Below are 25,582 nucleotides of genomic sequence, written 5' to 3'. Positions count from 1 at the left end.
GACAGAGTACATCTGCAGGTACAAAACCACCTTTGTTGATAACCAAATCTACACTGTGTTCCCGCACTATGTCTCCGCGTGTCCCGACTTACCCAAGCGTGCCCATGTCCGCTAAGCTCTGAACACCCGGCTGGACCTAACGATGGAGGGCTTCAGCATCCGTGACGAGAGAAGGTGAGCGCAAGAGAATGCCAGATGCATCTGGCCATCCTTACGATGGTAACATTGTCACAAGTTCAATTTCCTAAAAGCATCGGTTCAGTTTGCTGCAAACGATTGCGCGACTGCATTCCGACATTACACTGGTTGGTTGCATCTGATTTCAGGTGGAGAGGACTTGACATGCAGATGGCTTCTTCGCATGCATTCAGGTGACGCTCGACAGAAAAGAACCGAAACAAAGGGAGTCATAGAGAATGATTTTTATTCTCACAAATGCAATAAAAAGCGTTTGAAAACCAGCTCTGCACTGGAAGCAGCTATTGGTTGTCCGGTTGTTCGATGAGCTTGAAGAACGAGCGCAGTGGCCTTAGTATGTGTCTAACTACAGGCACACTCCACGCTTTTCCGAGCAGCTGCCTTCGCTTGCCCAGCGAGATGTTACCCACGTCTGTGTAGTGCCTCGGGAAACCAAACACCCTGCATCGGAATGAGCAGGAAAGAAACAACTTAGATAATGGTACATAGGAAAATTGGAAGCTGGCTATTATCGATAAGGTACCGTGTTCTAATCACAAAGAGACCACTTTCACCGAAAACAGGATTTATAAACTAGAAAAGACCAAAAAAAGAAGTATCGTGGCTAAGTGGTTAAGGCGCTTGTCTACTGAGGAGCACTTACCCGACTGCAGCGGCCGCGTTTCAATGGAGGCTAAACACAAAAGGCGCCCATGTGCTGTGCGATGTCAGCGCACATTAAAAATCAGTCGAAATTGTTCCGGAGACCTTCATTATGAAACCTCTTTCAATCATTCTTCTCATCCCCTCCTTTATCCCTTCCCTTATGCGCATGCAGATCATCCAGTCTACCGAGATATGTGAGACAGTTACTGCGTAATTTCCTTTCCTCAAAAACAAATTTTTACAGAAGTACCCGCCGCAGTGGCTCAGTGGTTAGGGCGCTCGGCTACTGATCCGGAGTTCCCGGGTTCGAACCCGACCACGGTGGCTGCCTTTTTATGGAGGTGAAACGCTAAGGCGCCTGTGTGCTGTGTGATGTCAGTGCACGTTAAAGATCCCCAGGCGGTCGAAATTATTCCAGAGCCTTCCACTAAGCACCTCTTTCTTGCTTTCTTCTTTCACTCCTTCCTTTATCCTTTCCCTTACAGCACTGCTCAGGTGTCCAACGATATGTGAGACAGATACTGCGCCATTTCCTTTCCCCAAAAACCAAGTATTATTATTATTATTATTATTACAGGTGTCGCCCTCCCCGGATGATTTCACAACCAAAACGCGGGTGTCAACACCGCTTTTTAGGCCCTCATCCCTGAGGCTGTGCTACACTGCCATTTTCTTCAAAGGATGGGTTGCTGCTGTGGCCATGTGGGAGAGCATCCGCCTCGCATTCGGATGTTGCTGGGTTCGATCCCCAGTGCCGCCGGGTGCCCACCAGTTTTCTAATGGGTAGAAGATTTCCCCCCGCCAGGTGCTCGGCTCTTCTGGCATGAGATGCTTGGATAAAGGGTCTTGCAGCAAACTGTAGCCTTTCTTCAGATGCCTAAGAAATCGAAACTAAAGACACAGCAGTTTTGAGCTCTCCTTTGCTATGGGTCAGTCTTGAGGGATGCGTGCAATGAGTGCAGTGGGTTTATCGTGAATGGTTACTATTCGGAAGAGCCATGTACTTCTGCCTTTTCTAAGAATGCATCCATACTTCTCTTGGATGTGGCACACGGCATCGGGAGAAGCACTGGTAAATATTCAGACCCATGAACACGGCAGAAAGCAGTATTGATATGGCCTGTTGTAGTTGCATGCTATGCAATCAATGACCATCTGCTCTGGGTGACACTTTTGGTATTTATTAAGGAAAGCCGCTGTTGTGCAGTGCCAACAGCCACGTTCATTCCGGTACTTCGACGCTAAAATTTCGTTCCGGCGATTATTTTTAAAAAACTATCTCCAAGTGTGTCCTGTTTTAACCTGTTGTATCAAGCTACTAATATAGGGTAATCCACTAATATTAATACCAGATATAACGATATATTGCTTATTACGATCAAATTTTTAAGCTTTATCAGTTATTCCTTTACCCTAATGTAAAAATAAACCGTATTTACCGATACAATTAAATGCCAAATAACGAATACGACAGGATTGTGGCCGACTGGAAGGTGTTTACCAGCAAAACCACCAAAATGTGTCTGAAAATTTGATAAAATAAAATACTTTGAAGCCAATGAGTAAAAACTCCGCAAACACTCTCGTAGCAAAATCCATGAGGGAGCACTGCCTACGGCCTTAGGAACCAAGCGCTATCGTAGTCGCAATCGCAAAAGGGAGGAGCTTGCTTGGCCGCTGCTGCGCAAAGCTGCATCATACAAATGTAGTGTCTGCTGGTTTATGGGTTCGTGAACTGGGTAACCCCCATCCCGCCTCCCCCACCACCACCACTATTGTCGTTGATATGGTTGAGAATTTTTTTTAAGCGTTTGCTTTTCTTAGCGCGTTTCCTCATTTCGCGATATCCGCAGAGCAGACCTTGGCAGAACACCAAGATGCTGTGCACCCATAACAACGCGACTTGCTTATCTTTTGATGAGCGCTCTGGAGGGGGTGGGGTGGCTCTCTCAGCGAACTTGGCAGAGTGTCAGAACGAGGAGCACAGGGGACGGTGGCTACGTATGGGCTAATATGTGCATGCATGGCGGAATACATGCGTGTCGTTTTTTTTGCCGGTCCGGATATAACGATCTGGTTTTCAGCTTTTCTCAATATTGTTATAACTGGATTGCACCTGTAGTGCACCTTAGCACGTCTTCACTCTCTCTGGTGGTTTACAACAAGTTATATACCACGAAACCTTCACAGTAACTTTTTTTTTTATAAGCTGTCCTTGAAGCAGTAATGTATCACAGCTCTGAAGTTCACATGGCAGAATAAAGGCAACAGCAAGTGACACATTTAGAACGTTGAGTGCTCACTCTTCCAGCTCCGTGGTCCACAGCACGTCCGGTTGACCGTCCATCATGACGGGTGGGACGCCATTTTTGGTTGGCCGCAATGAGTTCGGATTTGTTGTCACCGTACGTATTTTCTCGACCTTAAAAAAAATAAACATGTGAATTAGAGGATTTACTCACAGATCCATCAATTTCTTTCTATGAGCCGAGAAGTTAGCCCAATGTGTCGGTTGAGGTTTCTTGGTGAACTAATGCGGCGCAAGTGTCATGCACCCTTCAGGAAGACGTGCAGGCGGGGAAAAAAGTATCTAGGACATGTGAGCCACAAACGAAGCTGGTAACTATTATTAGCCGCCAGATCGATCCCACCTTGTGGAGGCTGAAGTCAGTTCTTTAATCTGTTGCAGTGGAATTATGATATCAGTCTAAAACATGGTGCCTATGGGCCTAAATCTCTTCCTGAACGTCCTAGAGACTTTTGTCCCCTATAGTACAAACGGTCCCATGCAGCTGTACAAGAGCTGCATCTGTGCCAGAAAGCAGAGCTGACAGCTCTGCAGCCAATTAGGTAGCAGCCAGACTCTGTTAGGGAATAGTTTTGCACAGCTTTAACGTAATTTTAACACAAAATTCGTTTGCGCTAGTGTGACTGAGCAACTTTTTTTTAGTGCAAACTATGATACAATGATACAGCTATCTTTCGTTACAATGGCATATCAGACAAAAAGTCTGGATATGCATAAGATAAACCAATACATCACGTGCGACAGACTCTCACATATCCAGGTAGAAAGGGACTCAATGCGCTGCCCACTGCATCTTAGTTGGCCTGCAATGCAGCAAGATAGAACTGCCACAAGCTCGGGTGCATGGCCATGGAAAAACGGCTTTTCTCAGCAGTGACACATTTAAATGATATTTGATGCATATGCACACTTCAATGACTCATGGTAGCACGTTTGTAGTTCAGTATGGTGCAAGATTTTGGTCTTATTACCAAAGTAATTTTTACAACCTTATAATGCAAGCATACAAACAGATGTGTGAACTACACTACGTAGAACATCTGATAAGAAAAGTGTCTCCTTACTGCCATATTCTGCCAATATGCAAGTGGTGTTCATTACGTTTCACCTTCTGGTTTGTAGCCATTTTATTAAAGGAAGATATTGAAATATGTTGCTATAGAATAAAAGTTCGGGATGTCCTAGCACTGACGAATGCATCACTTTTCCAGGTGCCCAGAGTTGAAAAATACAACAGGAAAGTTTCTGTCATTGCAACAGAGTTTCTGTAATGTTTTTAACCAAGAACTTTTAGTAACAATAGAATATTACGTTGTAACGAAACTTCGAGTAGTTACTACACAAAAGTACTACAGACTACAGAAATGTACTACACAAAAACTACAGAACGACAGACAAACACCAAAAAACCACCGAAAAATATGTCTGACATCTTGTCGTATTTTTGACATGGTTCTGTCATTTTTCCGACTGGGCAGTATAGCTGCAACACACTTTCGGAAACTCACATGCCAGCAATTCCACATAAAAAACGACTAGGACGCTTTGAAGGAGTGAAAAGCCTGCAGTGCTTTTACACTATTTCCTAGATTAATTCGAACAATCCATCTGTCCCACATGGCCTTTAGCGGCCCTTGTTGACCATTAGTAGCATAACAACATTCTGCAAATGTAGGTGGCACTGCTTGTTACTGAGATGAGCAATATACAGACAACCAGGTGTGGTGCTGTTTTGTATCGAGTTGGGTTTCTGCTGGACACCAGCCACTTGTTCGGCATTGAGTACAGTAACTTCAGTTAACCTTGTGTTGGGTCCCTTTTGTTTTTATTTGAGTAATGTTAGTGCTGTAAACCGAAACCTTTCTGCACTGTTGAGCTGCCACCCCATAGTGGCCCTTGAGTTAAGATACTGCTGCAAGCTTTTATTAGATATGTTTGATTTATTTCAGCCTTCGTTTATCTCCACTAGAGCACACCATCACTTTTTGTTCACAATGCGGGTTCCCAGTACTCTTCTCTAAAGACCCTCAAACTCCGTAAAGTGAAGACATCTCCCCTCCATCCCTCTCTCCCACAAACGTCACTTCTGCATTAAAAATGGCATCCAATGCACGCCTGGGGAGGCACGGACAGAAGGAAAGACGGAGACACTTTGCATTGAAAATGCCGTCCATATACGAATCATACAAACGCATGCCCCTGCAGTGACGAATACTACGCATCTTCATTACGCAGTCAGAGGCGTTAAACTGCCAGCCTTAACTGCTTAGATGAGACTGTGGACGCCCACCCGTCGCTTACTGACCCGCCTTGGTTAGCGATGGATGGGCCAATACGCCAAAAAGGCCTAGTTGCGATCATCCTAGGCACCAATGGCGGGAGATAAAGTACTGTGCTATGCTGAATATGTGACGATTCTTCCGTCTCAATTTTCGTAGCTGCCAACCATTCATTTCACGCCGCCGGTTTGCATCTACGCAGTGGCTGTGCAAGGAAGATCTCCCAGTTCAAGGAAGCAAATTTGGCTTCACGGCAAAACGACAAATACCCACCATTGACAACGCATGTTCACGCATCATCTATACATGGTTCTATGCGACACAAAGGGGGCCATGATAGAGCCCAAGGCATAACTTTCACAATGCACGCCGCAGTGCAGATATGCGGATTAGAAAGTAAAAGGTTTCTTGCGTCGAGACGTACAACACACAAGATAGAAGATAAGACAACAACACACAAGAAAACAGCAGGCAACACGGGCGCTTTGTGCTGTCTTGTGTCTTCTTTCTTGTGTGTTGTACAGGGTCGTCCAATTTTAGTTAGAATGTCGCTCCGCGCTGCCGGCGCTCCGCGGGGTGCCCATGGCGGGCGCCGTAGAAACTATTGTGCAAGAGCAGTGAGAGCCCCAGACGGGACTCCGTGCGTCGTCTGCTACAATGCGCTATGTATTGTGGTGAAGTGGACTTCAATTTTGCACTGCGTCCACATAACGCCGATCGGAGAAACGTTTCTGACTAAACAAAAGACTACTAAGAAGCCTATCAGTTGCTTTTATCGCGTTGCAGAAACAGTACCAATGTCTTCTGCTCGCCTGGTTAAGTTGAAACCTACAAATAAGGACACTGGAGAGAAAATGCGGGCCATGTAATAGTCAAACCTTTGGTACTGTTGCTGCAATGGGATAAAAGCGGCCGATAGGCTTTTCATCAGTCTTTTGTTTAGTCTAAAACGCTTCTGCAGTCGACGTTACGCGGACGAAGTGCAAAATTTAAGCCCACTTCACCGCAATACAGAGCAAACTGTAGCAGACGCGCAAACCCCCGCCTACGTTTCTCACTGCTCCTCCACAATAGTTTCCACGGCGCCCGCCAGAGGTGCCCCTCGGAGCGTCGGCAGAGAGTGCCTCGATGCCCGCTCGCCTCGTCTCCGCTTTCAGGGTGAGGACACCCTTTGTAACACCCCGCGCCGCCATTTCCCCCTTGCAGCGGCATGTTGGGTAACACCCCTCGGTCGCGTATACTGAGCGCTATGCATGTGGCGTCGTTTTTGTGCGGTTGCGTGGCGACTGCAATGATGCGAAAAAACTGTAAATTGACGCTACATGGTTGTGTCGCTCTTGGCAGCAATGTTCTGCCAGTTTTGAATGTTTTTTACATGATGCAGTCGCTGCAAATGCACGCCGATCGGAAAGTTATGACTGGCCGCTGCGTTCCCCACTCACTGGCTACACTGAAAAAGAGCCTGCGGTTATTGGCGCCTCCTTCGTAGTCATAATTTACAGTATCAGGGTCGCCGAATGCTGTTGGATTATGCGACATTTGCTGTTCTAACGTAAAATCTGTTTACTAGATCCCAAGTCTCTCAGGTATGCCAGCAGCGCGGAGGATGATCTGCTGAACATAACTATTTTTTTGCATGGTTAACACCCGCTTGCCCAACATTAACTGGGATGACTTTGTCTTATTATTCTGCCATATGGAATGGATTCCAAGCAGTAATAGGAAATTTTTTTTCCAAATGATCCATCGCCACTCTCTTCTGGGGCGGACAATTGAGGACATGTCTAAAGCATTACGTTCATATTTTCTCGTTTGCTAAAGGCTTGTTCCGCAAAAAATTATGCACATCGTCAGTTTCCCTCTGAATAGTGTTGAATAGACGTTGATTGACAGTTCGATGTGACACATTGCTGATTATTTAGCAAGACATCTGTCGTAATTATTGGTTTTTCTTGGAAAGAATTAAAAATTAACGGTTCAGTGAAATTTGTAATTGAATAAGGCATACAGCGACAACAAATTTCAGTTGCTAAGTATACAAAAAGATTAGTTTTTGCTTCTGTTCAAAGCATGAAGGAAAAACAATAAAAGCGACCGATTCACAAAGAAACCTGAAAAATTCAACTCTATATTACGGCTTCATTTCAATGCCACTATTCACGCCAAACTAAACTAAGGGGAGTCGGAGCAACACAGGCTGCCTTTCTTGCTTCAGGGGAATTGTCTGCTCCAGTTGCCAAAAGACGCTGGCATGCCACCTTAGTCGATAGTCGCTGGCCAAGGCAGTAGACCTCTCATTAGGTACTGGACCGGGCTAGTTGTAGTAAGTGGTTTTATTAAAATAATAAAAAGGAAGGTAAAGATTTCTGCTAGCCCCGGCATCTGCCATCAATATAGAAGCACCTGAGCAAGGCCAGGGGAAATAAAGGATAGGAGACAGAATGGAGAAACGAAATGAAAGAGGTGAAGGGACAGGAGGAGAGGATTTGACTAAAGTTGAGCAGAAAGATGCGCAGCAGGCAAGCTCTCATCCACGCTGCTGTCATCAAGAAAGAGAAAAAAAAGTAAGCTCCAGGACATGCCTGCCCAGAAGCACGCATGACGAATTTTACTTATCTCGTGGCTATATGTGACGGCAACCGAAGTAGCGTATTTCCCTAGTAGGGATTTACTGAAAAGCGATACCAAAAATATGGTGCCTCTTCTTGACGAAAGTGTAATTCGTCAGGCATGCTCTCTTGCTTACTGACGCGCTTAAGGTAGGTACGGCACCGGGATTTTCGAGGTGAACTGGCACCAAGAAGTAGATGGGGCAAGAGGGGGGAGGGGGGTTAGGAGTGTCTTCATGGCATCAAGATAAAAGTAACAGCATATGCAGCGACTAGAGTTTCCCATACTCGCTTACCAGCTAGAGCGCCTTAATAGTACGGCTGCCGTACTGGGAAATGTTTTTCTCGTCAGGTTCTGAAGAAAACACTCGGCATGTTACCTTGTAGGGTTTAACCCTCAACTCCCCTTGGTGCTAGCATTTCAGCGGAGGGCGCGACCACATACCAAAAAAAAGCCCCCCCCCCCCCCCCCCCCCCCCCCCTGCCTCCCCTTCCTCCCGGTATTTGTACAGTTAGGGGCGATTCGAGGTCTTCCTGGCTACTTGATAGGTGCACTCGTTAGTGGTGTGGTGGAAAGAACATGTGACTTGCGAGTTCTGAAAAAGTGGTGTAGAAGGTGCATTTTGTACCGAGGCGTCTCTAATTGGAAGGAAGAAGGCAGTGGGGAATGCTGGAAACATGCTAAGCGAAGGCGGTAGTGAAAAATTTTTGCGCGTCATGTCGCGCCCCTTTGGCGCCACGTTATTTACAATCGGGAGACGTCTATTTAAGAATCAGCGGATGGGGTCTTGCTCTGTTCGTAGAACTACCGATCCGGCTGCTTGAAGTGAGCTCGAGTTGTGTGTGTGCTGAAGCAGTATCATATCAAGCTATGACAAGCTGTTGTGTTTGCGGGTGTTCAGTTAGCACTAGAAAAGGACAGCGGCTATTTCGCTTTCCTCGAGACAGTGCGCACAGAAAAAAGTGGTAAACGCAGGTCAAACGAGACGGCTGGAAGCCAACAGAACACTCCAAAGTATGTGAGGTAAGGCATGCGAAATAATAGTGACATTTTCTCACTGATCTGCCCCATAGTTCCTCCAATTCAGATGGTGGAATTAAGCATGTCGGGTCCTCATCACGGGTCTGTGTTTGCTAGCTTATGCATGTCGTTCGAAATCCGATGAAGGGAACCATTTAAAAGCATATGCGAAATTCAAGACAAGTTCAGTGCTTTGTGTCAATATAATTTGCTTGTTTTTTTAACATTTTCAGCTCAACCTAAATACAGAAAGCTGCCTTGTCAACGAACATTCCCAGCTTACATTGTCAGTGATAATGACCAGAGCTCATCAGCCGCAAAAGAATGCTGTTCTGAGAGCGCTGACAGTGATGTGACCAAAGAGCATAAAGATGCAAGGGAGAATGGAGCACGAACAGCAGATGTGTTTTCTATGTCTGACACTGAGCTCGTGAAACAAGTACAGGACCTTCAGAATAAGAACTTGATTTTGAGGGAACAATGCTCCCCGACTAAAAAGCTGGAAACACAAAATAAGAACAACAAAATGCCTTCAGAAAGAGATGTCTATTTTGACCTCAAATCTCAGCTTCCTGAACGAAGATCAAAAAGTCGCCCTGAAGAAGCAGAGCAGAAAGGGCTGTTCATGGAGCCCAGCGACAGTAACGAAGGCTTTGCAGCTGAAGTTTGCTTGTGGCTCTATAGGATACCATGTTCAGCTTGAGCAAGGCGATCCACTGCCGTCAAGAGAACACTGTGCAGAAGGCTACAGCATATTCCATTTCAACCAGGCGTGCTCACTGAAATATTTGAAATAATGAAGACCAAGGTATCCATGATGGCCGATAATGAAAAAGACTGCATATTGTTCCTGTACGAAATAGAGATCAGAAAAGGGCTAGAGCTAGATTGCAGTTCTGATGTTTTCCTTGGAACGACGACTCTGCCAGAGTCTGATCAACCAGCTAATCATGCTCTTGTGTTCATGGTTGGAGGCATGAACAGCCATTGGAAGCAAGTGGTAGCTTATCATTTTACAGCTGCTTATGTTTCTGGTGACACATTGAGAGATTTTGTGTTTCATCTCATACGACTCTGATCGGAGATCTCTCTTCGCGTGCTATGTGTGACCTGTGACATGGGTGCCTCCAACCAAGCCATGTGGAGGTCTTTAAGTCTGTCGAGCTCACGTAACTTGGTGACTGTGTCCAGAGTTCCCCACCCTTGTGATGCAAGAGAGCTTTACTTTATGCCCGACCCTGCTCATGTACTTAAAAATATTAGAGGACATCTTGTGAGGAAGGATGTCGCATCTTAGTGAAAAGACTGTCAATATTTAATTTGCCGAGCACTGAAATTTTGATAGGGCATGTTGAAAATTTGATTGAGCATCAGCATGACGAACAGCTCAAGGTTGCTTCAAACATTGGTGAAATTCATTTTTTGGATGGTCACTTCACAACAATGAAGGTCAGAATCGCTGTGCAGCTATTCAGAAAAGCACCTGCAGGAATTAGGTACCTTGTAGATCAAAGAGCGTTACCATCAGAAGCTGGAACCACTGCTTGGTTTTTTGAACTTTTATTCAAGTGGTACACAATAATGACAGCTAGACATCCGTTGGTCGCCTTAAGGATGATTGACAAAGAAAAGTATGAGCAAGCAGTTTGTTTTAAACGTTTTGTCAGAAGTTGTCTCGCAACTCAGCATTGGCGTGCGAAAAATCTGGAAGCCCTGCCGGTCAGTCTTAGTCATGTCGACAGATGTTGTTCTGAAGCTACACCTTTACCTCCTGAAAGACTGCGGGCACAAATTTGTCCTCAATGGCAGGCTTGTCCAAGACTGCTTGGAGAATTTATTTTCCGTAATCCGAGTGCGGGTGCCTGTGCCCAGCTCATATGATCTAAAAAATGCCCTTAATATCGTGTCAGTGACCCAGTTTCTAAATGTTCCAAAAAAGTCTGGCTACGAAATTGACGACAGTGATTATCTAGTTGATTTTCTTTCTCCAGAAATACACATGCGAGGCAGTGCAAATCTGACGAAAATGAGGAAGCCATTGATGTCGATCTGCACCCAGTGTCTTCTATCGAGGGCGACATACTTCCTCATTTAGCAGGATTCTTAGGCCAATTTTGTCTACTGTGGAACATTGCTTGGTCTGCATGCGCATGCTGACCGCGGAAGAGCCTGGAGAACAGCACAAACTCGTTCAGCTGAAAGAGATTGTACAAGGTGACAAAAATTTAACTTACGCAAGCCAAGAAGTTCTGAAAATTTTTGAGCAGTGCGAAAGGACATTTACATTTTTTTCTGAAACAAGGAATATTAGTCGTGTCAAAAAGCCAATGAAGACACTAAGGCAAATGATTATCAGTAGTGTAGTAGTGTGGCCCTCCCACAAGTTCTGTGCACACAGCACTCAGAAATTTTCCAGAAACTTGTTGACCGTTTTGTGTCCCTTAGGCTTCGTATTTTCGCACAATGGCTGAACACACCTGAACTTCCTGAACGATCCTATGGAAGCAAAATAGTAGCAGGCGCAAGCCTTCAGTGAATACAAGGTGCCTTTTGTTTTAGAACGCAGAGCAGAATGTGCACATTCAATATCGTCTATATTGTAAATAAATGGATTATTCTTTGCTTTTCTGATATTTACGTGCTGTGTTTCACTCAGCAACACCGACTCCTATGGCCAGTACATTTTGATGTCCGCTGTATTTCGATAGCGAAAAGTGCAGAGGCTTGGAGTCGCGACACACAAAATATATCTTTTAATTTGGTTTTGTTGAAGTAGACAGGCTGGTCATTACGAGCTGGCATTGCCTCGAACCTTCCCAAAACTGAAGTCAAAATTTCACAGCGAATAAGCAGTCGTTATGGCTATCATGCTCTTGTGCAAAGTGAATTATTCACACGCACAAGTTAATTGTAGACTACAAAAGAAAACCACGCAGTAGCAGATTCAACAAAGGTGACCATTTCACACATTTCTTGAAAGCAAGACAAATTATAAAATAATGTCAGTCAATTTTGTGCTACCATTAAACAGTGAGACTCCTCCACAGTTCACTGGTCTGTTTCAACAACAGCCCAAACACGAGGTGAGCAGTGTATGTCGAAGTCTTCTGACAGCTCTTATGCTTTCATATATTTATCTCTTATATACTGCCACTGCTTTGTTGCAGAAGCAACAGAGGAGCAAGTTAATGCCCAAACATCCTCGAAACTGTCGTTGAGAGGAAAGCTTGATATTCTCATTAGAACTACTCGAGTGGCAGTTTGGCTCTAAATAAGCAAATCTGACTGTTGGAAAAGCAATCGAGATGTAGAGTATCCGGGTGTACAGATAGCATAGAAATGTTACAACCGCTGTGAGAATGTAACGAATGTTCGCAAGGCACCGAATTTCTCAGCAGATGAGCTGCGAAACATGACATATTTTAGCTTAACTAACTCTGATTCACTGTTTGAAACATCTCTGGTACCACCCTTTCTTGTTAGAACATCATGTTTGCGGATTTTCATGCGATAGTCGCAATTTTGTCTTCCAAACGGCCTGCCGCCGAATTGCACTCTATGCAGCCGAACGGGAGAGTGTGACCCAATTAGCATGTTGCCATCGCGGGCAGTGTCCTCACCCTGAAAGCGGAGGCAAGCGGGCATCGAGGCACCCTACGCCGGCAGTAAAGCCACTTGATAATTTGAAAGTAGCGACACTCTGCCCTGCGCCGCGCTATCCTCCTCGATTCTCCTCGCGCGGCGACTGCAAGCTCTGTGCACGACACGTTTTTCTCCTTGGCGTCCGCCGGCTGTTCCGCAGCAGTGAGTGAAGCGCGTTTTTGGGCCAGGTCTGCACTCCAGGAGTGCACAATATATTTGAAAAATTGCGATAAAAGCATTAAGAATGCCCAAAGTAACGTTCATGAAGAGATTGGTTTCTTTTTAGAACTGCTTTAATGGGGAATACCGATGCAAACAAAGCTTTCAGGCGAGTTCAGCACTGCAGGCACTTTTTAAGTCACATGATAAGGTGTTTTACATTGTGCACCTGATTTAGTACTGCCCCTGACGTCTGTGTTTGTTTTTTTGGGGCATGAACTCTGTCACCACGGTAAAACTTCGGAAAACGACCCAGGCTGGCGCTTTGAACTTCAAGATCCGAGGTCGAAGCAGGACTTAGTCTATTATGCTACTGTCAAGCTATCTGTCTAAGCATAGTATATATCACTTGATCAACCATGAGCTTGGATCATTGGCTACTTATACACCTATTTTCACCAATTACTGGGCCAAATTAATTGATATTTATTAAATTGCAATAAAAATTCAAATTTGTGCTGCAGCATCGAGTCATATACCGTTCGAAAGCTTAGGCCAAGTGTAATGGCACTGTGCTAGTTAGCGATCCACATTAATTTGCATTAATTAGTTAATTTTGTACAAAATCAAACTTTCAGCTAGACGATCAAGTCATATACTATTGAAAAGCTTAGAATGAATGCAAATGCTCTGAATTAGTTAGCGATCCCTATTATTAGCATTAATGAGCTATGTGCAATCAAAACCACCCTTTGCATTATAGCATCGAGTCATATACCTTTCGAAAGCCTAGGTTCAGAGCAAATGAGTGATCAACCCGAATTAATTATTGCTAATTATTTACCTGCAGTTAAATCTAAATTATGCACTATAGATGGAAAACTGAGGGCAAGTGTAAACGCATTATGCTAGCTAGCCAAACTAAAAGAAAAACCTCACAACAACAGAGATAACACTAACTAGGCTAAACACGAACTGCTTCGAAATGTTTTTCTTTGCTTGTGCGTACTTGCGTGCAGTAGGTCTTATTTACCGTGCACCTGCTTGCAATAAATTAATCATGAGTGCATCTTCTGTCCTTGGGTTTGTCTTATCAGTGGGAAAGTGGCTTTTGCATTCTAGTCTGTGCACTGAATAAAACAGTTGCGCACTTTTAATGCGATAAGGAGCGCGGACAACCATTCATCGACTGCAATTCATAGAACAATATTAGGCACTGGCGTCAAGGAAGCTTAAGAATATACTCGGTATACCTATGAGAGAATGCATTCTATATCTCTAGGAAAGATAAATGCCTCTCGACAATGTAATATTATACTTGACACCGAAATTTTGTTTCACTAAGTAGCAGACGATATAAAGCTGGTATTTTGATTAGGCATCACAAAAAATGTATCATTAAAGAAAATGAGAGCATGGTCAGCAGGATGATTTATTTTCGTGCATGCACAAGAACGTTGACTGACAAGATACATGTAGCAGACAGGAAAATCACATAATCACAATATTCAGCACCTACGCTGGTGCAGAAATGTGCTATGCATTATTGATGACAGTTGAAAAAAAACATGCTCAAGGAAATACAACAGTGGTGTATGTCATAGCTCAAATCAAAGTCACTTTGCACATGTTTAAAGCAGTTTCATGCACCTTAAGTTGACGAACAATGGGATCTTATGCTAAAAGCTTCTGTTAAAAATTGCAGATTTGTGGTTATAAAGACGACATCGCACGTGCAAGAACTAGCACCTTTAGAGCCCAGTCGCTATTTGCTGAGAAGATGCAATGCGCGGATGCTTTGGAGATTTGTTCCATTCTGGCCTCGCATGCAAAATAACCGAAAACGAAGCAGTAAACAACCCTCGAAGAATGCCTTCCAACCAATGGCATCAACCATTCGTTATGACGTGGTTAATCCCCTAATGTGAATATATACGGTATCATGAATACCGCATAACCATCTTCAGGCCGCTTGCTGCAATTGTATGCACAACAGCATAGTATAGCACTTGCACGTTGCAATAAAAGCACAGCGCATAATATTCGCTCGCCGAGCTATAGGAGAAAAATGGCGCGACGGAAAAAGAAAAACACAAGCAAAACGCCAGACCCCCGTGTTTCCAAGGGCAACGGCAGGGAGACCAATCGTCGTGCAGGAAATTGGGCGAAGAGACGACCCTTGGGGAAAGGGCGAGCAAGGGGCGAGGAGGAGGTGAGAGGTCGCATGGCGGCGGCAAAGTTCAATGGTTGGCGGAACTTTCATATTATCAAGGGGCTTTAGCCGGCAGCACTGAGCGACATTCTAACTAAGAGTGGATGACCGTCTCGATGCTAGAATATTTTTGTCTGACAAGCAACTAGCCCAGCAGCTGTTTTAAAGGACTAGAAAAATGCACAGGTTTCTGCCTATGCTTCTGTTCTCCAACCTGGCGGCCACTATGATGGTGCAACTCGTGTATACTACAAAAATAGCTGCGCCACCACGACGACGCCGTCCATGAAGGTACACCTTATGACAGCACGACGCAACTTCAAAACAACCATGTCACTCGAATAAAGGTGTGACGACATGCCCAAACCACGATTCCAGTACGCGAAGAAGCGATGACATGCATGGCTAGAATAATAATAATAATAATTGGTTTTGGGGCAAAGGATATTTTGCAGTATCTGTCTCATATATCGTTGGACATCTGAACCGCGCCTTCACGGAAGGGCTAAAGGAGGGAGTGACAGAAGAAAGGAAGAAATAAGTGCCATAGTGGAGGGCTCCAGAATAATTTCGACCACCGGGGGATCTTTATTGTGCACTGACATTACACAGCACATGGACATCTTAGCGTTTTGCCTCCATAAAAACGCAGCCGCTGCGGTCAGGTTCGAACCCGGGAACTCCGGGTCAGTAGCCGAGCGCCCTAACCACTAAGCCACAGCGACGGGTATGACTCCAAGACCAACGTGCAAAGGAATGACAAGACCCACACAGCAGTGGCTATCGATGGCTGCACAGTTATTGCTTTCATGGAAATAGCAAAAGAGAACATTTGTTTTTGGTGGATCTGTGACCATGCAGCTGAAGAAAGTTACGGCAGCTTGGAAAGGCTTGCATATTCGCACAGGTACAGGCTTTATCACGCCATCACAATGATGCACCGCAAGATCATCGAACGGAACATGCACCTGCAACATTCGCATTGCTACAACAGTGCTCCATTGACCCTCCCAAGAGAGGCGGACTGTTTTCTATTCCATAAAATTTTTCCTTGTCCTCCCGCGATGCACATGAACTTCTATACTCAGTCTTCAGTCTACGTCTAAGTCTGCTGCAGTGTAAGTCTGCTGCACACTGAACACGCCCCGAGAACACGCCAGTGATGCTACTGATGAAATCCAATTTGGAGAAATTTTTGGAGCCCTGAATTTCCTTTGGAACACTTTGGAGCAGAAGAAAGCCAGTTTAGGAGCACTTTGGTAGACCAATATTCCAAGTCTAGAGGATAGCACTAAAACACCGATTTGGATGCACTCTGGAGAATGTAGTTCTTAGTTTCCAAATCTCTTTAGTTGGAAAACAATGCTGGCAAAGTTTGAGCGTGCTGTAAAGATGTGCTACACTAATAAGTTTGTCAGTATTGGCACACAGTCGCATCTAAGATGTCTTGAATTCTGTTTTATGCAGTATAGTTGAGAATCACCTTTGCAAAATATGTCATATATATTTTATTTGGAGACAACATATATTGCACAACTCACAGGCGAATTAGCTCCAATGTGCTAATGTGTGGTTCTCCACTTTTCTTTATTTCCTACTAAATCTGCTCCACATTAAGACCCCTCTCGTTATTTAGAAATGGCAGCCAGTTGTCACACTTTCTTTTGCATTTGTGCTTTCCTTCAGTCAAAAGAATGACTTATTGCCTCTGTATCCTTGTGTCCGACCAGTCATGATCAGTCCCTCTGCTCAAAGAAGCATCGCACTAACCCTGCACGATACATAGCGCTTTATTTTTTTTAACAAATGACAGAGGGCCAGGGTCACTATGTCGTGCACAACTGCATGGAATGAGTGAAGTGCAAACGTAGCAACTCCATGCAGCTGTGCCGGGTTATAACGAACACTGACCTAGTAGGAATAAGATGTAAAATGGTCAAAATGCACATTACGGCTATGGCATTGAGTTTTCGACAGATCGAACGTCCCTGGACATGGTGCTTGGTTGCAACGAAGACGTACCCAATGGAAAAAAGCTTGCATGGCCCATCGATGGCCCGTCTCTGGCAGCCAACCAAGTCATTCATGGCAAACGTAATGAGACTAGATTTTCTCAGGTACCACAACTGCACGACAGGCGCATGCCATGAATGTGGTACTTTTGTATATTTTAAAAATGCTCTGCAAGCTGTTACACGTACGATCAAAACATGTAGCGTTTTGAATATTTGCTGTGCACTAACTATGCAGAATTGTCTCAAAATGCAGCCAAAGTGGTTGGTGGCCCAGTGCCAGCCTGTGCTTGCTTGCCCACGCGTCGGTGGCCAACTATTGCCAGCGGTCGGTTCTTTCCCTTTTGCCAATCATAGGCTGGCACAGCAGTTGGCCAGCCATTGCCCGATGCTGGCCCAAGCTAAGTGAGCCGACCACACCGAGACCGCCGAGTTACAAACCATCGGCCTATGGCCAATATATCTTTGGTGAAGGCCAGAAGCCCGCGTGCGAGAACGCACTGCACGGCCATCATCTTTACCACAAATGTACTACATTAGCATTAAATTTTCTGCGCACAACACGAAAATGATGGCTGACACACGTATGTGACAGAAAGCAGGAGAAAATCCTCCACACGAGCCCTGCATTGTCCGGTCTCGCACCAGCAAATGCTCGCGATTTCTGCTGCCGAGTGCAAAAACTGCTTCAAGCGACTGCGGTGCCTCGAGTGGGCATGACGACGAGATTCCAACATGTAAATTTTTCGCCAGGGAAGGCTTTGCTGAAGAAAATGTGCCCATCATGAGATGGGTGGAGAATTGTAGATCACTTCAGATGTTCAAACCAGGCAAAGCTTTGCTTGAACAGTGCCTCCTCTAATTTTACAATGCCTCCCGAGTACGGCCGATCGGACCGTCCAACACCCTCTCCTATCCTCCTTTCCTGCTCTCCCCCGTCGGCTAGCCTTCGCATGTGCTCCATGTCTGTGAGAGAGTGCCATCTGAGTGGCGCCTGACGATGAAAAACGGATGAACACAATTTTTTAAATGTTCACTCTTCGTGAGGCGGCGCTCTGCATCCCTCAGTAATCAGGCTGCCTGTCAGGTATTTATGCATTATAAGAGCGTGCTGTTCGTGGCGCTGCTCACTGTGGAGCCACTGCAGGTGCTGGTTTTAAAAGGAGCCACACAGATTGCGGTGCAGTGGCATTGGCATTGTAACGAAAGGCTGTGGCGACTTATTCCAATCATGTTTGTCTTTTAGCTACAATGCTGAAACATTCTGGGAGAGGTACTGAAACTGCTTGGCAGAAATATGAAATCAGAGGGTAATGGTAGTCAGTAACACATTTTAATCTATTGATTTGCGATTCAATCATGTTGAGTAAAGAAAATGGGAGAATGAAATAAAGAAGGGATGATATATTTTCCCGAGAAGGCGTTTTTCGAAACTGCCAAGTAGCAGTAGCTTTCAAGTCGTAGCTCTAATTTTTGCAGGGTAAGCTGTCATCGTTACGGCAACTAGAAAGAATTTTTCTCTGTGTGTGGCAGACTGCAGCTACAATTGTTTTAAGAAGCGAAAAGAACTCCGAAAGCAAATGCACGGTGCAGCAGCTGATGCCGTAGCATTTTGGACGTTCTGCTTGGTCTTGACTACAACCAGGCGCTAATAAAACGATGCAAAACTAAAAAAAGCGCTTGAAGGAAAGAAGGTAGATAAAATCGAAATCATGTCCGGTTGAGCACGTCTTCAGGCGCAGTCACCGTAAAGGTCGAACCACAAGGCAGCGTTTTTTTGGCACAGCATCAGTGTTTATTCTACCGTCGTTGTCGCTTCAGGCCACGGTAGGGGGCAATCAAACACACGAGGGCGTATGAACTGGTTGTCTAGACGGGCGTTAGGTGTGTTTTGTTTCGTTCATTGCATTAGGTGTGTTTTGTTTCGTTCATTGTTGTTATGTTCCGCTCGTGCAGGACATGCTTGGTCATCGAGTGTACAAATGGGGTTGTGCTACAATGCATATTTCTTATGTCTCTAAATAAGTGTCAATACAAGCAAATACACTAATTTTAGCAATGTAAATGGCTATAAACACAGATTTGTAATGTATATAGCAGCAGACACATTCAAAGTATTGTATATGCTATTGCGGTAGAGTTGTAAATATATGTAAATAAATGCATGTGAACGTTCCTTCTTTTCTACAAACATTTAAAATTTTCCACACTTTGCACAAAACTGAAAGCAGCAGCCCTGCTTGCCATAATTAACTGGTGCCATTTTAGTGCTGCTGCTGGGACACCTCGTCAGCGTCGCGGACTACACCATTTATCCGCGCAAAACAATTTTTTCGTTAATCATGGTGCCACGAAACGAACAAACATAACAACTTACAATGCTCTATTCGTCTGGCAAGGAACACCATCCTCATGTGATAGGCGGAGCAATTGCCTGAGCCCAACTCTGCAAATGGCGAGCAAAACTGCTGCTCCAGCTGATTGTCGTTGGAAAAAGCGCTGTGCCGCGGATGAATCGAGAGCTTTGAAAGGGCTACAAAGCTGGAATCCGACAGACGCGTGGTGTAGGTCTGTAGTATAGGAGTAGGAGAGATAACGCCAGCACCGCGCGACCATTGGCAAGCATGACGCAAGCAGTCCAACCATCCGGGTAGCGCCGCAGCATGGCAAGTAACTGAAGTGAGGCATACCGGCGGCTCCCATTGTGAAGCAGGCGATGCTGGCAACATTTGCTGGGGCCACAGCACCGAGGGTAACTGCGTTTTCGAAATTTTAACTGATACATTACTTGCAGTGGGCTACACGTATGCCTCTTAATAAATAAGGAGATAAGCAGTAATAAAACCTTTGTCAGTAAAGTTCCGAGACTGAATCCAATAAAAAATGAGTTTAACATTGAAATCATTTGCGCAGCACCCCTTCGAAATAGTCTCCCCTGCAGTCTATACACAGCTTCCAACGCTTATTGAGGTCTTGGAAACAGTTGAAAAAATGCTTCTTTTGGCAGGGCTGTCAGCTCCTTTGTCGTAGCGTCTTGAATGGCCTCCACACTCCCCATCCAGTGACCTTTTAGGGCTCTCTTCACACGAGGAAACAGGAAAAAATTGCATGGGGAGAGGTCAGGCGAGTATGGCGGATGGGGAAGTACAGTAATGCTGTGCTCGGCAAGAAATTTTGTCACGCTGAGAGCAGTGTGCGGCTGCGTTATCGTAGGGAAGGCTCCATTGTCCAGATGCACATAAGTAAGGGCGGCGGCGTCGCAGTGCATCACGCATATGTTGTAGCACGCGAATATAAAACTCCTGATTCACTGTGTGCCCTTGCAGGACGAACTCGTGATGTATGACACCTCTGGCATCGAAAAAAAAACTATCAGCATTCTCTTTGTTTTGGTCTTCTGTCGCCCCCATTTCTTGATGCACGAGAGCTTGTGGACCGCCATTCGGCTCTCTGCCTCTTTGTTTGAGGATCGTATTGAAAACCTCATCATTCGTCTTCAGCAAAGATGCTGTCGACAGATGCAGCATCCTTCTCTGCCTCGGAGAGAAAATCAGCACTCACTGATGCCCACATGTCCTTCTGGTCCTGTGTGAGAGAGTGCGGCACAAGTCTGGCATTCAGGCTTCATTTTCCCAAGTCCTCATGCAAAATTTGGTAGCATGTTGTCTTACTAATGTTGACAGCATCTGATAGCATGCAGACTGTAATGGTGCGGTCTTGCTGTACGATTCCCCTGATCCGAGCCACGTTGTTTTCATTCCGAGAGGTTGAAGGGTGCCCCTGCCTTGTGTCGTCTTCCGCCGACGTTCTCCACGAAACGAACCTCTTTTGCCACTCGAAAACTCGCTCCCGCGATAATGTCTCATTGTCGTAAGCGTCACGAAGGAGCTCATACGTCTGTGTGGCAATCTTGCCAAGCTTCACACAGAATTTTATGTTTACACGCTGTTCGAGGTGGACATCCATCTCTCCACATTCACTCACAGTAGAATGCAGAGACGACAAGTGACAACGTATGTTTCTACATGTAGTGCCATCTAAAGGCTGCCACAATAATTAACATAATAGCTAAGGTTAGCTTCAAAAAATGGCACTACACATAAGCACCAACAATTGTTTTGGAGAATCAATTCTAGAGAAGAAAATAAACCACTCTCGAAACTTTACGGTTAAAGGCTGTAGTCACGAAGTTCGTCGTCATCATCAGACAAGCTACGCCCACTGCAGGGCAAAGGCCTCTTCCATGTTAGCATGTCTTAGCTGTATTCTGATGCGCTATACCGGTGACAATGCCATGCCGAAAAAAAGCACTCTTCTAACCCAAAAAGCTTATTTTAAAAATTAGAGAGGACACGTAAGCTCTGCCTCAAGGATATGATGCAATAATGTAGTGGGTTAAGCTCTCCATTCTGAGCCTACAACGTTGTCAATGCCTATGAGGCCAATGAACGCAGGCGGCCAAATGCTACAGCGCTGCATTTCTGCTACAACATTGTCAACGCCAACACATGCAGCGCTTATCTGTCTCTCTCTCTTTCTCACCACCCCACATACCTCCAAGCATGATTGAGTTGTCAACTGATCTAGCGAGCCAGTTATGTGCCTTTCTGTTCCTCAAACAATAAATTACCATGATGCGATTTTTTTTACAATGCCCTCGACTACAAGTCGCCGGTTCGAATCTCAGCCACGTACTAGGTTCTAACTTAACCGGTATGTTTATGCTGCACGAAATGCTGAATATTATGACACCATCAGAACATCCTGCGGCAAACGGTTGGCATAATACAATTTTTTTTACGCAGCCTCCGATTATTTCCGACACGCAGTGCTGACTACGCCGACGGCTTTTCGAGCGAACGAGCTGTATACAGTCTCGCATAAAAAGAATTCATAACATCTTAAGTGAAACACCCCGTATACCTATTCAACACCAAGAGCGTTGTTCCAGCGGTAGCTGAGAGTAATGCATCCGGCTCCCGATCGAGAGTATTACAGTACACTGCGCTGCGGCACGAATCCCCCTTAGCCGCAGTTTTATCGTTCCAGTTTCGTATTCAGTCTACTCCTATTCTAGCCGAACGCATGCATTACTAGCAAACAGTCTACTATGCCTTACCAAGAGTGCGAGAACTCCTTAAAAAGAGAAAGAGGAGTCATGTATGGTATAGGCGCTTATTCCTTCAAAAAGAATTGCACCTTTGACCTTGACCTTCGAGAGATTTGGGAGGTGGTCCACCATCTTGGTTTGGCATATATGCGCCACCATGGCCTACATGACTTTGCTCTGCAGTCTGACCACTAAAGCTCTTAAAGGTCATAAACACGGAACTGCACTACCCAACTGAATACCTGGCGTAGTGAAGCTTTTGCTTCAAAAATGAAACAAAAGGGTGAAACATGGATTTCCTGGTTGACGGCGTTGGTTCTAAAAATTTGCGCTTCTTTTTCCAGAGTGACAGCTTCTCGCAAACACAATTTTCACCGGCTTGATAGCTTACCCTACCAGCCGACATTTCAGGTGACAACTCCCCATTGGCCGACCCCAGGCATCGATCCGCAATTAAGGCTATTGGCCCAGACGGATACTATATGTGCTTTAACCTGACATTTATATATCCGCCTGCGTGGCTATTATTGGTAGTACGAGATTGGGACAATTTGTTTGACACAAAACAAAAAACAAACTGCTTCTCTGGCCAGTTTTACTTAACGCTTTGTTCATATAAAATCGACAGTTTTTGCAGCTGTGCACTGCGACACTTTTCGCGGGGTAAGCGTTGTGACAAATTTGCAACTAAGTGAGCCGGAATAAACGAACCCGGGATCAAATCCGGCCGCTGCGCCCATATTTCGATGGAGGCGAAACGCAAAAGGTGCCCGTGTGCAGTGTGATGGCGTGCGTTAAAGAATCCGAAGCAGTCTATATCAGTTTGAAGCCCTCCACTACAGCGAACCTCATATCTCATGTGCCGCTTCGGGACATTGAATGCCGTAATGTACGATTTGTCTAATATACAATAATTTTAATTCCACGTGAAATGTCGTGAGGGCAAGGTGTGAGTTACCTCTGCTGCCTTGATGCTACGCTACGCTTGAGAAGTCTTCAGCACGATGATGGCTTCGTTTATGGGGGTTTAACGGGCCAAAGCAACTCAGGCTACGATAGGACGCCGTAGTGAAGGGCTGCAGAAATTTCGACCACCTGGGTTTTTAACGTGCACCGACACTGCACATTACATGGGCCTCTAGAACTTCGCCTACATCAAAATTCGACCTCCGCGGCAGGGATCGAACCTGCGTATTTTGGGTTAGCCACCGAGCGCCATAACCACTGAACCACCGTGGCAACCTTCAGCTCGATGACGCAGTTTGCAAGAATGCGTTGGTAGCCCTATAAAGGAATGCTTCCCTAGCTCTAAAAAAATAATGGAACTTTTTTCAAGCAGCCTGTGCATCCTTATAAATGGGTCAAACAGTCTTGCACAGATCCTTATTCTTTACCAACCTGAACTCTAATGAAAACATCAATGCTGATTACAGTCATGGCAATGCGAATGTTTAGCACAAGCTGTTTTACTTTGTGCTGTGGCGATGTAAGTTTTAGTGATTTTGTGTGACTTTCTGCTGCATGTAGTGTTCTGGGCAGTGGGGATATGAAGGTGTGGCCCTCTGATGGTACACATATATGGCCTAGCAGGTGCGTAAAAGTTGTTAAGCTGGTTTTTGTGTAGGAGACGAATGGATGAGGCGGAAAGGGTGGCGTGACAGAATGGTCTTCTCGAAGGTTATCGTAGTGTGCACTTCGTGGAATGTCTGGCTCGCCTCGAACCAGTTTCAAGATCAGCTGGCCCTCGTGTGCCAAGCCCACTAAGAAGCGGCGAACACACATGTGCAGTACACTGCACTCCTCAGCCATGGACGGTTGTAGCCGGTGCAGCACTACCACACCCAGAGGATGAATGAATGAGCTTTTATTTAGTAAGGGAGGCTCGAGGCCATACATTGGGGAATTGGGTTGTTAGGGAAGGTTAAGTTAAAGCCAGGACGTATTAGATACATGGGGAGGGGGGCAGCTTGGGTGGTCGAGCCACGAGCTACACTGCTTTGTAGAGTCCACTTAACATATCACTCAATATCTTCTGAGATGTCGTTCGCTCCGACTCTGACCAATGCACGGAAGTCCTCACTATAGGTGTGAAAACCATGCTTGGCGACGAGGTTGTTGCATTCCTTGCGGAACTCTAAGCAATGCCAAACTAGATGGTACAGATCAGCACGACACCGACAGCCACAGAACTGGCACTTTATGACGTCTACATTGCCCTGATGATGCCAGCGAGGGCTGCTAAGCCATTTACAGATGATGTTAAGTGGCCAAGGACACAGACTGCTTTGGATGCGGCGTTTATTAACGCAGGTGTGGAAGCCGGCTCCAGCTTTTTGTTGCAGGCACGGGAGCAGCATGTCTTATTTTGGAGCAGCTTTGGAGCAGCAAAAGTCCCAATTTAGGACAGGTTTGGAGCAATTTGTAGGCTATTTCAGAGCACTTTTGGAGCACGCAGGCAACATTAAATGCGAATGAGAGCAATTTTGTTTGCAACTAGTTCAAAAACTTAACGAGAACCAACATCTCATACAGAAGGGCGTTTGAAATCTGTCAAATATCTGAGCAGCGTTTTGAAGGAAAAACAACTTTGCTCGCAGTGTTTTGTCACAAAACGTAGATGACAGACAACCATGCCTCATAGATGAACATCTTGGCTGTCCAGCTTTGGAGAAGGATGCCGTGAGGGCATCACATGACTTAAGCACTCACTCAACACTAGCAAGCAGTGTCAGCCAGTGTCACGTGCTGCAAAAACTCTAGTTAGGGCAGTCCTAGATCATTCATCAGCTCCTGCATGTCCGCATGCCTCGTGGCAAACTTGAAATAGTAGTGGACATCAGTTACAAGAGACAGCTCCAGTCCGCACAGAACATATCTAGCCCAGCAGCAAAAGCATTGTGAACTTTTGGAGGAAGCATTCACCGATGTCAACCATGTTGGGACTCACTTCCTTCTTTAGCCTTCGCTTAAAGGGATACTGCATTAAATTTTAGGCTGTCAAATTTTCTGCTGGAATGAAAGCTGGAGTTCCAAAGATGACTGAAACTGCATCGTGTTTTGCACAAAGCCAACGGAGAGCCCTTTTTCCCCTCATTTTTTGCTTGAACTGGTGTGCCTGATGGCAGTGCCCCGAACTAATGCTCCTTGGAAGCTGTGATGTCACACGTCTCCCTGCCTTCGTGCACGGCTGGCCCGGCCGCTTCAGCATCACGGCGTGCACCTGCTGCAGCTGCGTAGATGCTACACGCCACGTAGGGCACGCGCTGCGAGTGCCACTGCTTGTGTCCGGAGTCCTCTCAGGTCGAATTTGATCCACGTGGCTGCCAGACGAGCAAAGGGTGGGGGTGCCAAAGTATTATTCCGCTAAAGGTTGTAGCAGTAGTGCTG

General features: G+C 45.5%; 1 protein-coding gene across 1 annotated transcript in view; it reads right to left on the bottom strand.

The window, feature by feature from the left end:
- Window positions 1-406: 406 nt before the first annotated feature.
- Window positions 407-25,582, bottom strand: part of LOC144116076 (DNA (cytosine-5)-methyltransferase 3B-like) — a 297,915-nt gene continuing 272,739 nt past the window's right edge. Inside the window, exons 17-18 of the mRNA XM_077650730.1 lie at window positions 3,147-3,265; window positions 407-639 (exon numbers count right to left, since the gene is read on the bottom strand). Of these exons, the coding sequence (XP_077506856.1) occupies window positions 480-639; window positions 3,147-3,265 (279 nt within the window). The 3' untranslated portion in view covers window positions 407-479. The remainder of the gene's footprint in view (window positions 640-3,146; window positions 3,266-25,582) is intronic.

The sequence above is a fragment of the Amblyomma americanum genome, chromosome 1, assembly GCF_052857255.1.
Source record: "Amblyomma americanum isolate KBUSLIRL-KWMA chromosome 1, ASM5285725v1, whole genome shotgun sequence".
Classification (NCBI taxonomy): domain Eukaryota; kingdom Metazoa; phylum Arthropoda; class Arachnida; order Ixodida; family Ixodidae; genus Amblyomma; species Amblyomma americanum.
The sequence above is the reverse complement of the archived record's forward strand: the minus strand, read 5'-3'. Positions and strand labels throughout refer to the sequence as shown.